General features: G+C 41.3%; 1 protein-coding gene across 4 annotated transcripts in view; it reads left to right on the forward strand.

Moving 5' to 3' along the window:
- Positions 1–1273: 1273 nt before the first annotated feature.
- The window catches only part of mast3b (microtubule associated serine/threonine kinase 3b), a 40666-nt gene continuing 27947 nt past the window's right edge, over positions 1274–13992 (forward strand). For 2 of the 4 annotated variants that reach the window (XM_050055645.1, XM_050055646.1), the window contains exons 1-2: positions 1274–1580; positions 3888–3977. In XM_050055645.1, coding sequence (XP_049911602.1) covers positions 1534–1580; positions 3888–3977 — 137 coding nt within the window. In that variant the 5' untranslated portion in view covers positions 1274–1533. Of the gene's footprint in view, positions 1581–3887; positions 3978–8933; positions 9387–13992 lie in introns of those variants that run through there. The other 2 variants (XM_050055647.1, XM_050055648.1) reach the window with 1 other exon arrangement.

The following is a 13992-nucleotide window of genomic DNA, read 5'->3' on the forward strand; positions in this document are numbered from 1 at the left end:
AAATGCGAGTCCCCATAAGGTACATCGTTAAATTTTAGGGTGAAGGCTTGGGTTAAGGTTAGACAAGTGGTGGTTATGGTTATGGTTAGGATAAGTCTGCGGAACATGAGTCTAAGTCAATGTAATGTCCTCTGAAGTGATGGAAACACGACTGTGTGTGTAGTGTAGTGTGTGAATGTACTGGTTGATCACTGTTGCTGTCCATGGATGAAGCTCATGTCCTAGCAACCAGGCAAAACATCACCAGCTCCCTAACAACCAGGAAGACACTGGTGTCATCGCTGTCACTGGTTGCTGTTGGAGATGCAGGCATTCCATAGAAACCAAGCTGAGGTGCAAATAGTGACCGAACACACACACACACACACACACACACACACACATACACACACACACAGCCTACAGATTAGATACTCACAAATTGACTTTCAAGTAGGCTATGCAATTATTGGACACCACACACCCACCTGCAGGATGGATACAAGAGAATTGACTTTCAAGCATGCACTTGCGCGCGCGCACACACACACACACACACACACACACACACACACACACACACACACACGCTTGGGAAATACTTTAGAGCATGCTGTAAAAACGTGTAAAAACCTCATGTCCGCACGTGCGCGCACAGACCCGGGGAGCTTAGAATAAAGCAGATGCACAGAAATGTGATTTAGCTACACATGCCACGTATACACACAGACACACACACACACACACACACACACACACACACAGTGAGAAGCGCATCATGTGTGGCAGCTGTCGCGGTTTCCAGCGGAGGTATTCCCCAGCCTCATCACGACCAGCAGCCTGCCAGTGTTCACAGCTCTGCTGCTTCATTTTGTTCCAGCGCACAGACCGAAATAATGGGTTTATAGATGGAGCAGACATCCCATCAAACAATACAAGGGAAAACTTTTATTGTAGCGTCGTGTCATTGTGGCATTACGCGGATAAGAACTAGAAAAAAGGCACCATGACAGAAACAGTCAGTGACATTTTCTTAAGTAAATAAATATCAGTGCTCCCCTCATTTTGTAAGGACCATCAGGTTTGTGAATTACATCCAACTTCCCCCCTCGTCCTCACCCAACCTCGCATGTGTTGACTGTCACCCACCGCCCAAATTGATTTAGCCACCCCTTCCAATAGACTCCCCCCTTTTTTCTCCCTCCCTTCCTCCCTCCCCACCAGTCACATGGAGGTTAGCGGTGACCCGTCGCTCCCTCGGTTTTGTGGCAGTCGCTCTCTGGTGCGCCTTGGAGACAGACGAGAAGCGAAACGTACCAAACTGCCTGGGCGCGTCATTTCTTCTTGCATGTAACTGCGTGTTGTTGTTTTTCAGTATCTGTTTTCCACGGAAAAAAATCTCGCCGGAATCCGCTGAAGCCGCTGCTAAACGATACTCTGTTAAACGGGTTATTTTTAGTCACCCACCGCAGCGATGAGTGGCTGGGAGCCGGCCGTGAGACCGATTGGTGCCGCGCTGTGGTAAGTGAAGCCCCCGCTTGGTGATCAGCAAGAATGAAGTCGAGGAGAGATAAACTGAAGATCCCCTCTCTGACTCTGGAGTAAGTTCTGCTTCTTATTTTCATCCTCTGGTGTTGGTGTCAAACCACAAGCTGGCATGTGAAACTGATGGTTTGTTTTTTTTTAAAGTTGTACTAAAAGGGAAATGATTGTATCTATGCGCTCATGGTGCCCATGTGTCAACAAGAGGACTTTTTCAGATCAAACCATCTGAAACCACAGCAACTGTGAGATCAAAACAGCTGGTTGAGTCTGATGGAAATGCAAAAAAATCCGTCATGTTTTCCCGCAGGGTGATGACATTTGCTTGAGGCTTCATTATCTATTTATCAGCTCTCAGTTTGCTCTAGTGTTTTGCATTTTGAAGACATGGCAGTATTTAGAAGATAAGAAAAGTTACAGGTGTTGCATCAGCAGTCTGTTTCTTATAACATGTAAATATTTTCAGTAAAACCCAGGCTCATAATTGGCAGTTTTCCTGCCTGCCTGTTAATTTTTAAACTACATAAATCCAGTTTTCCATCCTTGAAGTGTAACTGTTTTGGCACAAACTTGTTAACAACAGTGAACTTGTGAAGAAGAGGACACTGAGTTCTTTTGTCTAAAGTTCTCAGCAAAGTTTTTTCTCAGTTTCTCCTCATTGTTCAGGTTTGATCTTTTGTTTTAATCAGATTTAATGATTAGAGGTGCAGCTCATGCTTCTCTGTGAATCCAGTCCTCATGATGTTGTGTTTTCCCTGCGCTATTGTCTCCTTTTTTTAACCTCACATGGAGTCAACGGTTCCTGCATGAATCACATGCTCCCCCTCACAGCACCAAGACAGGCAAGCGGCCCTCAGTCTTTAGGAGAACAGATATTTTATTTCCATATAATTGCCAACCTGTCTCCATCAAAGGACATGGCTGCAGTCTTATATCCGCCCACTCTTCCTCCAGAGTGAATGTAGCCTCTCTTTTTTTTTTCCTGGGGAGGGAGGGGGGTACCTGCTGCCCACTAGATACTGATCCATAAGGCGTAGGAGCTCCCTGCTCACATCCCCATTCTCTGATCCATCCATCTGCCTCCTCCATGGATCATCTCAGCAGAGCATGCGCTGTGTTTGTTTCATTTTCATTTTTAGGCTTTTAGCTGCTCCCGCGCACAGATACAGAGGAGGTTTCACGCTCGGCACGCTTTATGTTGAAAGTGAGGTGCAACAATATGACTGAAATGTCTTTGCCAATACAGTTCCTCGCTTGCCATGATTGTTGTTTTTGCAGTAAACACAATCCTGCTGCTGGCTTGCCACTGACAGGTTGTAGCTGCCAATGCACTTAATTTCAGTCCACCTGAACGACATGAACATCTTCTCAAATCAGAAATTCAGTGTGAATGTCACCAATGAGTCAGTTGTAGATTTCCTACTCAGTTTACACTCTGGGCAGGAGTGTCCGTGAAGTGGCGATAAAATGGAAATGCAAAATGGAAATGATTACTCACTCGAGCACCGTCGAGAGCTTTGGTTTAGGGATCTGAAAGAGAAAACGTGTTAAGATTAAACACAACGTAATGACTTGCATGTGTTATGTAATTATGAGCTGACACTACAGAATGAGTGGTCTTTGTGCAAGGAGTTGTTTTTCCTACCATCCTCCCTGCATTTCTATGACAACATGTTCATTAGTGCTTCATCAGTGCTGTGTTAAGCACTGAGAAGCCTCTGCAGCACTGAGACAATAACAGCACTGTGGAGCCCACAAGGCAGAGCTTCCATCTGAGCAGGAAAATCAATAGACAACAGTTTCTGTGCTGGGTCAGCACCAGGGAGATGTAGACCTTAGGATGGCTGAGCATGCATATTTTGATGCTCAGACGATATTTATTTAAAAAAAGAACAGTCTGAGGATTTTCTTTTGTGCAGGGAGCGCAGGGACCCGAAGTGTATTGTTCTTGGGCATCTAAAGCCAAGCATCAACATCATAACAGACAGTGTGTTACCAGATGTCGGACACTCCCTATGAAAGGATGCAATAGATGTTGGACAATGAAACTTCCTGTCTGATGTGCTGACACCCAGCTGTCAACTTCCTGTGGCGTAAGAGCTCACGAGAAGAAGCTGGCTAATCAGATGAACACAGTGTTGCATCCATCCATTCCGTAACAAACAGTGCTAACAGAGAGGCCGCAGCGTCTCCCTGCACACAGTTGGTGAGTGTCTGTCACCGTCGGCTGTTGATGTCTGCCAGCGAGTGGCCATCATCATCCTCTAACTCTCGACAGAAGCTCTGCTGCTGACTGATGACAGACGCCGGTGTGCTGAGATGCTGAGTCAGCGCACTAATCCATGCCAACATGTCTTGCCTTACAGTTTGTCACCCACTTGCCAGAGTCCAACCCTCCTGAGCCCATGCAGCCCCTGCAGCCCCTGCAGCCCCTTACAAACACTTCATCCCTGGAGGTAAGACCGCCAGGTCACGTGCAGACTGTTTCTATACACTGAACAATAGACTGTATGATGAAGATGGACGACACGATTGCTCCTCAAAGCATCTTGATTGCTACAGTATAGGTCATAAACCCCGCCCCCTTTATGTTAGCTGATGGGCTAAATTAGAAATTCAAAGTACACGTGAAATACATTTTTCCAAAAAATGTTTTCTCTCATTTTAAGTAGTTATAATAAAGCTGATGTTTTTTCAAGTGTTCATTTTTCTTATAAGTGTTGTTTTAATTAGTTATTTGATGCCATAAAAAGGGGTTTGACATCATGATTGACAGCTGTGTGCGTCAGTCGGTGTGCTCACAATCAGTGGCACTGCTCATAATTGGTTCGACTCAGGGAACTCCATACAGCAGAAATCGCTTCTGCGCAGACTCTGGCTCCAAATGATGTCACCACTCAAGATGGCGACTGCCATAACCAAGATATTTTGGCTTCATTGTTGTACAGTGGTAAGAGGGGAGACATGTTGTCCATCTTTATATACAGTCATTGGACTGAAAATGCCGTTTAAAAAAGTCTCATCATTGAGTCAGTTCATCACAAAATTAACAACTGACTAATCCATCTTACACGTATTGTCTGTGTGGCTGAAGCCTGATAAAGCTAATTTCTCCAAAAACTATTAATAACACTAAAATGAGTCACACTTACATCACCATGAATGATCACAGGCACTGTAGTTTATTTTGATTAAATCCCACCTACACCGTACTACTGCTGCAAAAACTCACGAGCACCAAACATGTATTAATCCGCTGCTGAAAGTAGTCCCCAACAAACAGCCCAGCTGTTTAAGAAAATTCTTTAAAAATTTAACTGATATATTCTCAGCCCATTTTGTTAACTTTCACATTTTCAATAGAAGCAAATGGGCGTGGAGCTGAGAGTGGCAGACAGGTTGGAGTGGCTGAATACTTTTTGTTTTTAAATCGGATTTGTTGCCAATTACAAAAGCATAGACTATGACCAGATTTTGGTTTTTTAGCCTTGTTTGTTCTTGGAAGAATTGGTCAGTGATCATCCACTAATTCCTGCTTTAAAAAAAAAAAATTAAATAAAAAAATACAGTGAAGTCAGAAGACTTCGGTCACATTAAATCATAGATGATGCTTCAAAATATTTTTTTATTATATGGTTATTTGTTAAAAAAGATTGCATGACAACTGGAGCAAACTCCATCTGCTGAAGAAGATAATGCGATATGATTGAAAGCTTCAGAACAGCTACTAAATAGACCATGTGGTGGGCTTGTTTTGTTCACCACATTAACACTGAAACATTTTAAAACCCAGATTAAACAGTAGCAGTAAAATGAACAACTAACTTTAGTGTTTTGTGCTGAGTGGTTTCCAAAAACAGATGACACAGTAGCACTTCATGAAAATGTGTGAAATATAAATGGAGGGGGAAAAAAATATGCAGTAAGTCCGAGTTGTTTATTTGTATGTTACAGTGCTTCTGTTTCACCAGTGAAGACCCATCATTTATTAGTTGTCTCTAAGTCTATGTGGGTTGCTTGGCAACGGTGCTGGGTGCTGTGGAGGAAGGCAACACTGCAAACAGAAGCGGCTGCATCCAGCATGTTTCTGGATGTGTGAGCAGTGCTAGGCTGTCACACCACACACTGTACAGTAATGAATCCCATTTGCTTTGCTGAAAAAAACGAGCACATTCCGAATGCAAAAAACCGAACGCGGCACACATTAATTCCTCGACACGACTCAGTTTTCACACAGACTTAAGTAATCTGTTGTGACAGTATGGCAGATTACACATTTTTTGGCATCATTCTTCACAGCATTTTGCATCTGAGACGCCCCTGTGTTGTTTCACCATCCAGAAACATGTTCATCTTCTTGCATCAGATGCTATATTTGTATGCAAGTAAATTGCTTCCCCGGCATCAACCTTTGATTCTGACACGCTGAATATGTCGAGGTTTGTCTTGATGGCATCAGTGCAGAGCCGACACAGGCATTTAATGTGACACCTGGTGCAGGTGTCATATTGAAGATATGGGGAAAGTGAGACATATATTGAATTTGAGTCATTTTATTTAATTGTGGCAGCTTAATGTAGCAGATGTCTAAGATAATAAAGGCCTGAAATGAATATTGATTTTGTTTTTTAGCCAACAGTGATAATTGATAAGAAGTGCATTACAACACCATGAAGATACTGTAAAAACAAATACAGAGAAAAAACAAAACAAGTGTTGTTTTTTTAAGATTTCCACAGTGTAGCAGCCACAACCAAATCACCTTTAGGCTTAAGTGGGACATGTGACTCTCAAGCTGACCTCAGTGCCCTACAGCTGACGTGTCTACTAGCAGGTCACCATGATGTTACCTCACCATGCAGATGTGAATGCAAATGTGAGGATCGTCGGGGTTTGAGATACACTGAGTTTGCAAAATAGGAGTGAGTGAACCATTTACAATGCTAATCAAATGTTAAGACCCAGTCACAAGTGACCCTGAAATTTCCATAGTTAGAAGTGACTGAAGATAACCTTTATCACCTTTGTGACCAGGCTGTCAGGGCACAGACAAGTCTTACTGGGAGAGGAAGAGTAAAGACTTGTTTAGGAAAGACGAGACTATATTCTGTTAGAGACTGCACAAGGACAAATGGACCCAAGAACATTTTCAAACTGTAAATAGTTAGAGTCTAGAATATGGATTCATACTGCTCAAAAAAATCTGTGTGATCTTGGAGCGATGTTACAGGTCAGAGGAGACAATGGAGGAGTGAGGGGATCATTTGACAAAAGGACACTAGTGACAGCATGGCTGGTAGCTTGAAAGAGCTAGTGAACTTCACAAATGTGCAGCGGCCTCATTATGATCATCATACCGCAGTACAGTTCTCCTCACGTTGACAATAGAGCAGCTATACGGCATACAGCACAATGTGTGCTACTTTAATTTAATCCTGATTTTAGTGTGTCTACATCAATTCCAAAAGTAAGAGACTTGATTGTAAGAATAGGCTCCTTACAATTTGTAGTACTGACCTCCCTCAACTGAATCAACCAGCCACCTACACCACTTGATAATTAGTCTAATTTTAAGTAAATAAATAAAACATATTATAATTGTGTATGCTGCTTTGGGTTCAGCATTCCACTCACAGTATACACACTGCATGATGTTTTGTTCTGATGTAAAATAAAATGCATACATGCCCACTCTGTATAAACAGGCTGCATACAGTAGAAACACTAGACGTACTATATGCAGTGGAATGTACCACTGTTTCAAAGTTTGGCTGTGATCCTCCCTCTACCCGACTCCTCATGGTATAACCCAACAACATTTACGCTGCTTTCAGGTTCTGTAGGAAATTGCCCAGATGAACGCACATGAGTGACCAAAGAAAGAAACGTGAGGAGTGTTTTAAAGGCAATGGTTCTTCTTACTATTAATAACTTAGTCCAGTTAGTCTGCAGGCTTACGGAAGAATTAAACATTACATCCAAGGTTTTACCATAAAAATGACATATTCTAACATCACACTGTGAGTAAAGATTGCTCTGGCCTTAGGTAAGACATTTTTCTGAATGTATACCTTGCACTTAAAACATTCCTCAGGGTCCCCATAGCAAAAGAAAAGACTGGCAATGTCTCAAAATCAGGCAAACCCATATATTTGAGTAAGACTTACGTAATGCATTGTGTGTTACACTTGCAACCAGCAGAAAAATAACCATCCCCGCCCATCAGCTGTGTTGTCCAACTAATGCAGCCTGTGAGCAGTGAAGATGTTACCCAGTGAAAAGGTTTCTTTTAGGACTGGCTATATGCAGCTTTTAGGAGGCTCAGTTTTGTAGCACCTGAGCAACGTAGGAGTTACCGTGGTACGGAGCTTAGTTTCACTCCTACAATCCTTAGCAGCCTCAAAACTTTGGTTTGCTCTCCTTCGCTGTGTTACAAAGTCTGTTACTATTATAGCTGCTGTAGCAGCTGAAAACTATTGCATTGCTGCTTTAAAATAGTGAGAGATTAAGCTGAAATGATTAGTTGATTAATCCCACCTTGTGTGGGTGTAATGCACATCTTTGCATCCTAAGAAACTTATAAATAAAGTGGCAGTGATCCTGAACCTTACTGCACTGTGACCAAAGTCTCTGCAGGTTTTCACATACAACTTAAGACAAAAATGTCCTACCTTAAAGGTCCAGTGTGGAGGATTTAAGTGCATCTACTGGTAGAGCTGGTATATAATATTCAAAACTATGTTTTCATTAGTTTAGAATCACCTGAAAATAATATTATTGTGTTTTTGTTAACTTACAATGAGCCATGTACGTCTGCATACACTGTATTGTTTCTACACTGGCACTAAATAGGGCCATTTGCGTTTTCACGTCAGCCACTGTAGTTCTCCCACATCATGGCACATGGGAGAAGTTTCAGCTCTACAACCTCACCTCTAGATGCCACTGAATCCTATACACTGGACCTTTAATGTTAGCTTAATGTAAGCAATGCTTTTGTCATATATTGCGCATTTTTTCTTTAAATATTACAAGTACTGCCATCTAAGTAGGCTATTATTAGGGATACTTTAACACAAAACTTAAAACCAGTGTTGCTTTGTGGGCAAGGCATATATATTTTTTATTATCATTAAAAAACAAGTCATTTATTGAGCACAATTGCCTAAAATTTGAGGTTTTTAGGTTTTTAAATGTGAAGAATTGCTGTTTTGTTGGTTTTAAAACATTGCAAATTGAATATTATTAGGCTTTGGACTGTTGGGCTGGCAAAACAAGCTATATGAAGTTGTCACATTGCGTTTTGGTTCATTGTGATGGCCATTCTTTTGGTAATTGATGCTAAAAGTGATGGTTAGTTGCAGCAGTGAGAAGTCGGATGTGACGAGCAGCACCTGAACGCAGCATCAGGCTCCAGCAGCTCGCTCACACGGACACACACGCAGCGTCTGTTTGACCAAACTAAAAGTGTACCGCTGGTGCTGCTGCTGCTGCGGCTGTGTGAACGGTCTTACACACACCAACCAAACCCGGCATGGAGGTGATGTTTTGGGGAAAGGACGGCGGACAGAGAGCCGCCCGGAGGATGTAACGGCAGCTCCAGAGCCGTTGGCAGTGCACGAGGCAGAATACAAAAGGAACCGCCGAGCAGAGGAGGCGATGGTGGGGAGAGGAGCAGCAGCAGCAAGGGGAGCGGGCTTCACATCGACCCCAGCTTCAGTTCTCTGAAACCACCACTGACTTTGAAACTGGCTTATAAATGCGAGAAAATCCTCCAGCATGTCGGATCCGAGTCACTGGTCTGCGGTGCCAAACCAGAACAAGTCCCATTTTGTTCCGGGAGCGTTGCTGAAGCGCTCGAAAAGGTACAGGAGTTGGGATACGGGGGTTAAAACTAAAGCTAGTTTAGCGGTTTATTTTGTCTCTTTGTTCTGTTAAAATGCAGCCATGTATGATTTTATTAGCTTCAGCTGGTCGTCACATCTTATTGAATGTTTGGTAGGGGACGGTAATGTTAAAACATTACAAAAATAAGCTAGCTCCTGTCTGCTGCTCTCAGAAAGCCGATTGCTCCAGTTAACGTTAATCCTGTGTTTGTTCAGCATGGGTTTGTGTTGATACACAGCTTCTGTCCAGAAAATAACCTCACTGAAAGCAGCTAATACAGTCTGCTGACAGTACATGATGATTATTCTCAGAGGTAATGTCTCAAAATTTGACACACAGCACACTTTTCTTTCTGTACTTGTTGAAATTGAATGCAGCATTACAGTACATGACGCCAGACTGTAGGTGCAGTTTACAGTTCACACATAACTTACTGTGTGGATGGACTCACAGTGTCACACCAGTGGAATAAGATAAAGACACAATAAGGTCTGTGTTTATGTTGGTGGCTATTGGTGTGGTAGTAGTTAGTGCCTGGGGGTTATAGTTAACTGTTTGTCATGTGTACTGTTGGATGAGTGGAGATAAAAGCTGCAGCTGTTCACTGTCTGATAGAGGCCAGGGCTCTGTATGAACTGACAGTCAGCCTGTGCATTATGGACCAATGGTTATTTAAATTACTGGTTTATCTGTCAGATATCACTTTGAATGCAAGTCTGTAAATGTCAGAAATTATAGGTAGTCTTCAGATAGTTTGCTTTGTTCCACCAACTGTGTAAAAGCCAAGATATTCAAATATCAAGCAAATCCTCACAGTTGAGAAGCTGGATATATTTGACATTTTTAGGGCTGCAACCAATTGTTTTCTAAATTAATCTGCCAATTATTGTCTAGATTAATCTTGTGGTCTGTAAAACGTCAGAACGTCGCAATTTCCCAGAGCCTGGGGTCTTCAGATGACTTGTTTTGTCCAACAAACAGTCCAGAACATAAAGATATACGACAAAGAGTTAAATACAAAGATATATAACTGTCTAAAAGCCAAGGTATTCAATTTGCAATCATAGAAAACAGAGAAAAGCAGCAAATCCTCACATTTGAGAGGCTGCAAACTGCATATATTTGACATTTCCTGGGCTGCAACCAATTATATTCCAGATTAATTTGCCAATTATTTTCTAGATTCATCTTGAGGTCTATAAAACATGAGCAATCGCAACTTCCCAGAGCTAAAGGTCTTCGAATTACTTGTTTTGTCTTAAAAAAAAAAAGATAGTCATGTGCTATAAACCAGAGAATAACTGCAAAAAATTGACATTTTTAGGGCTGCAACCAATTCATTTCTAGATTAATCTGATGATTATTTTCTAGATTAATCTTGTGGTCTATAAAATGTCAGTATTTCAGTTTTTCCCAGAACCTGGGGTCTTCAAATTGCTTGTTTTGTCCAACAAACAGTCCTTAAACTTAAATATATTCAGTTTATGCGTTTATAAAACATAGAAAAACTGAAAATAATTGACAATTTTTAGGGCTGCAACCAATCAATTTCGAGATTAATCTGCCAATTACTTTCTAGATTAATCTTGTGTCTTGGTCTATGAAATGTCAATATCACAACTTCCCAGAGCCTGGGGTCTTCAAGTTACTTGTTTTGTCCAAAAAACAGTCAAGATATTCAAGTTATGTGCTATAAAACAGAAGAAAATGCAAATATTTCAGTAGCTGTGACCAGACAAGCTAGAAGAATTTTCCTTAAATTACATACATGATTAGTTCTTTATTAAAATATTTGTCTTTCTGTCAGTCAAATCATTGATTCATGTAATATTGATATCAGAATTATTATGGACAATTCACCCTGATGTCACAGTGAAATGTGCTGAGCTCAGTGTTATTGGACAAAGTTTGCTCCTTCTTTTCAGAACCAGAGGATTATTTAATACTCCCACACTCCCACACACACACAGGCACACAGACACACACAGGCGCGCGCACACACACACACACACACACACACACACACACACACACACACAAACACAGAGTCTTGGACATCTGTAGCTCAAGCTGTGCCTGCTGTTGGTCTCGGTGCACACACTCCCCTCAGCCTTGAGTCTGTTGACAGGAGGTTTCCTCTTTGTGTTTTGGCTCTCATCAGTTTTCCCTCCTCAGCTGACACGGCCATGCTGCTGTGGCCTGCTTTTGCCTGCAGATTAGAGTTGTAGTTACATAAACATCTCTCAAGGCAGAGCTGCTCTGAAGGCGGAAATAATCTCATCGGTGAAGTTAAATCTCAGTGGGCAGAGACAAAGAAATCTCAGTTCTTCTTGCTAAGTATCATAAGCCCCATCTGTACCACTGCCATAAAGTGTGCATTTTTTGGTAACTGCAGTGCAGAAACGGCAAGTGTTCAAAGGATGTTCCGAAATTTGTGGTTGATAAATGCGTTAAATGAGCACCACTAACAGGACGATGGTGTTGTTGTCTAAAGCAGTATCATGGTTATGGTGGCAGTAGTGTTGGCTAAGTGTACAGCAGTTTGGCATTTCTCAGATGAGACAAACTTGTGTAATAATTACATCAGACTGTCAGAGTGTAGTCACTGAGACTGATTCTGATGCGGACTGAAAAAGACAAGAAGAAAAAGAGGAGCAGGTTGATATTATGAATCCGAGCACTCAGCTCTTGACTGAAAACCTTGAATATCACTGAGTAGAGCTGAAAAACCACCTGCAAGTACTTTGATCATCTATTCACAGTCTCAGTCATTTTTCAAGCAAAAAAAGTGAAAAATGCTACATACTGCTCAGCAATATATCAATATTGTGATATGAGAGTAGATATCGTATCAGATTTTGGATATGTTAATATTGAAAGTGATGTCTTTTTCTTGTTTGAAAGGCTGCATTGCTGTGTCTGTTCTAGCTGTTCTGTTGTTTGCCTTTACCCACATTGGCCCCGATCACACATAAAGCTTTTGTAGGTTGCAACTTATAAAAACAAACAAACAAAAAAAAACACTTGCTGAGACTTTTTATTGTTGCCAGGCAACCAACCCATCGCATCTTCACACTAACCTTCTCGTGTAATCAATCTACCATTTTTTTTTCTCACGGTAATTAGTATCTAGTTCCTAAAGTGGACAGGCAGAGGGTACGTGCTGTAGGTCTGGTTGAGGGTGAGAAGCTGTCAGCAAATAGTTTGTTGGGCACAGGGGAACAGAGATCTGTGTAGGTACACGAGACCCCAAAAATGAGGGTGGATCATGGGTACCACTAGTTGGTCCAGGAGCTTCGCCTCGATAATGGCCGTTCCCAGGCATATTTTAGGATGAATCAGGGGCAGTTTTACAACCTGCTGTCACTTTGGGCTTGGCAACTTGTGAAATTAAAAACTTTATTGTTTATAGAAATAATGATTAGTTGTAGTGCTACAATTGAGTAGAAATAAAGGGCATTGATAGAGTCAACATTGTGTGCCACTGTGCTATCCTGGAATTGCCAGCACTGTGTAGTTAAGGATCACTGTGCACACCCTTGTTTACCTGGTGTGTCTGTCTGAAGGTAAACTGTTTGCACTCTTTTGAAGACCAGTCTCAGCGCTGCATTGTGCTGCAGCTGTGAAGAAGAAAGGTCTATTGAACACACTCCCAATTATCATGTTTGTTAATTGAATTAATCATAATCAAGACTAAATCAACATAAAATGAAGTGAAACAGAACAAACATGATCTTAGTATTTCTTCCTTTTGTCTCCTTTTGTTTAATCAAGGATGTCTGTCATCAAATGATAAGCAGTTCTAAACAAAAATATATGTCTATGACACATTTTTAATAAATAAAACTAAATTATAACTGACAGTCTGAAATTATCTAAACACTTAAAAGTAATGGAAAGGGTTGAAGTAAAATACATCTGAAAAGTGTTCACTAAGTGTTTTATGGACGGTTTTATTGTTATTCTGTTGCTAGGGCAACATATTTGGTCCCTGTTTACTTCCTGTTAGCTTCTGCATTAACATACATTCAAACAGGAAATACAAAGGGACCCATTTAGAAAGTTTATGTTGTCCAGTTTGAAATGGTCTATAGGTATAATTGTACTCAGATTCAGATTCACTTTATTTGTCATTTCGCTGAGTATTTACATACAAAAAGAAACGAAATACTGTTTCTCATCAGCTACACAGTGCATTAAAAAGACTAGTAATAAATAACTTAAAAGGACTAAAAAAAACCCCCCAAAAAAACAGACATCAACAAAAGATAAATAAAAAAAACAAACTTGTGTATCAGAAGTTGAATAATGATGGCAGTCAGTAGCACAAAGAAAACTGGACATACCCGCCTATCTCCACCACTCCCAGTTTATAACCAGCGGACCAGTTACCATACAGACAGACAGACACGGATGTGTTTTGCTGTTATTCAGGCTTATTCAGTGTAGTACAACAGCTCCAGCTTAGTGGATGACAGTCTGTTACTGAAGAGGTCAAGTGTCTTCCTAATCTGCCCAGTGTTACACTGTCATAAAATGTCTTTTGTGTCCTCAAGCTGCTGCTCAATACACACACACACACAC

Source organism: Epinephelus moara, chromosome 10 (genome assembly GCF_006386435.1).
Source record: "Epinephelus moara isolate mb chromosome 10, YSFRI_EMoa_1.0, whole genome shotgun sequence".
NCBI classification, from domain to species: domain Eukaryota; kingdom Metazoa; phylum Chordata; class Actinopteri; order Perciformes; family Serranidae; genus Epinephelus; species Epinephelus moara.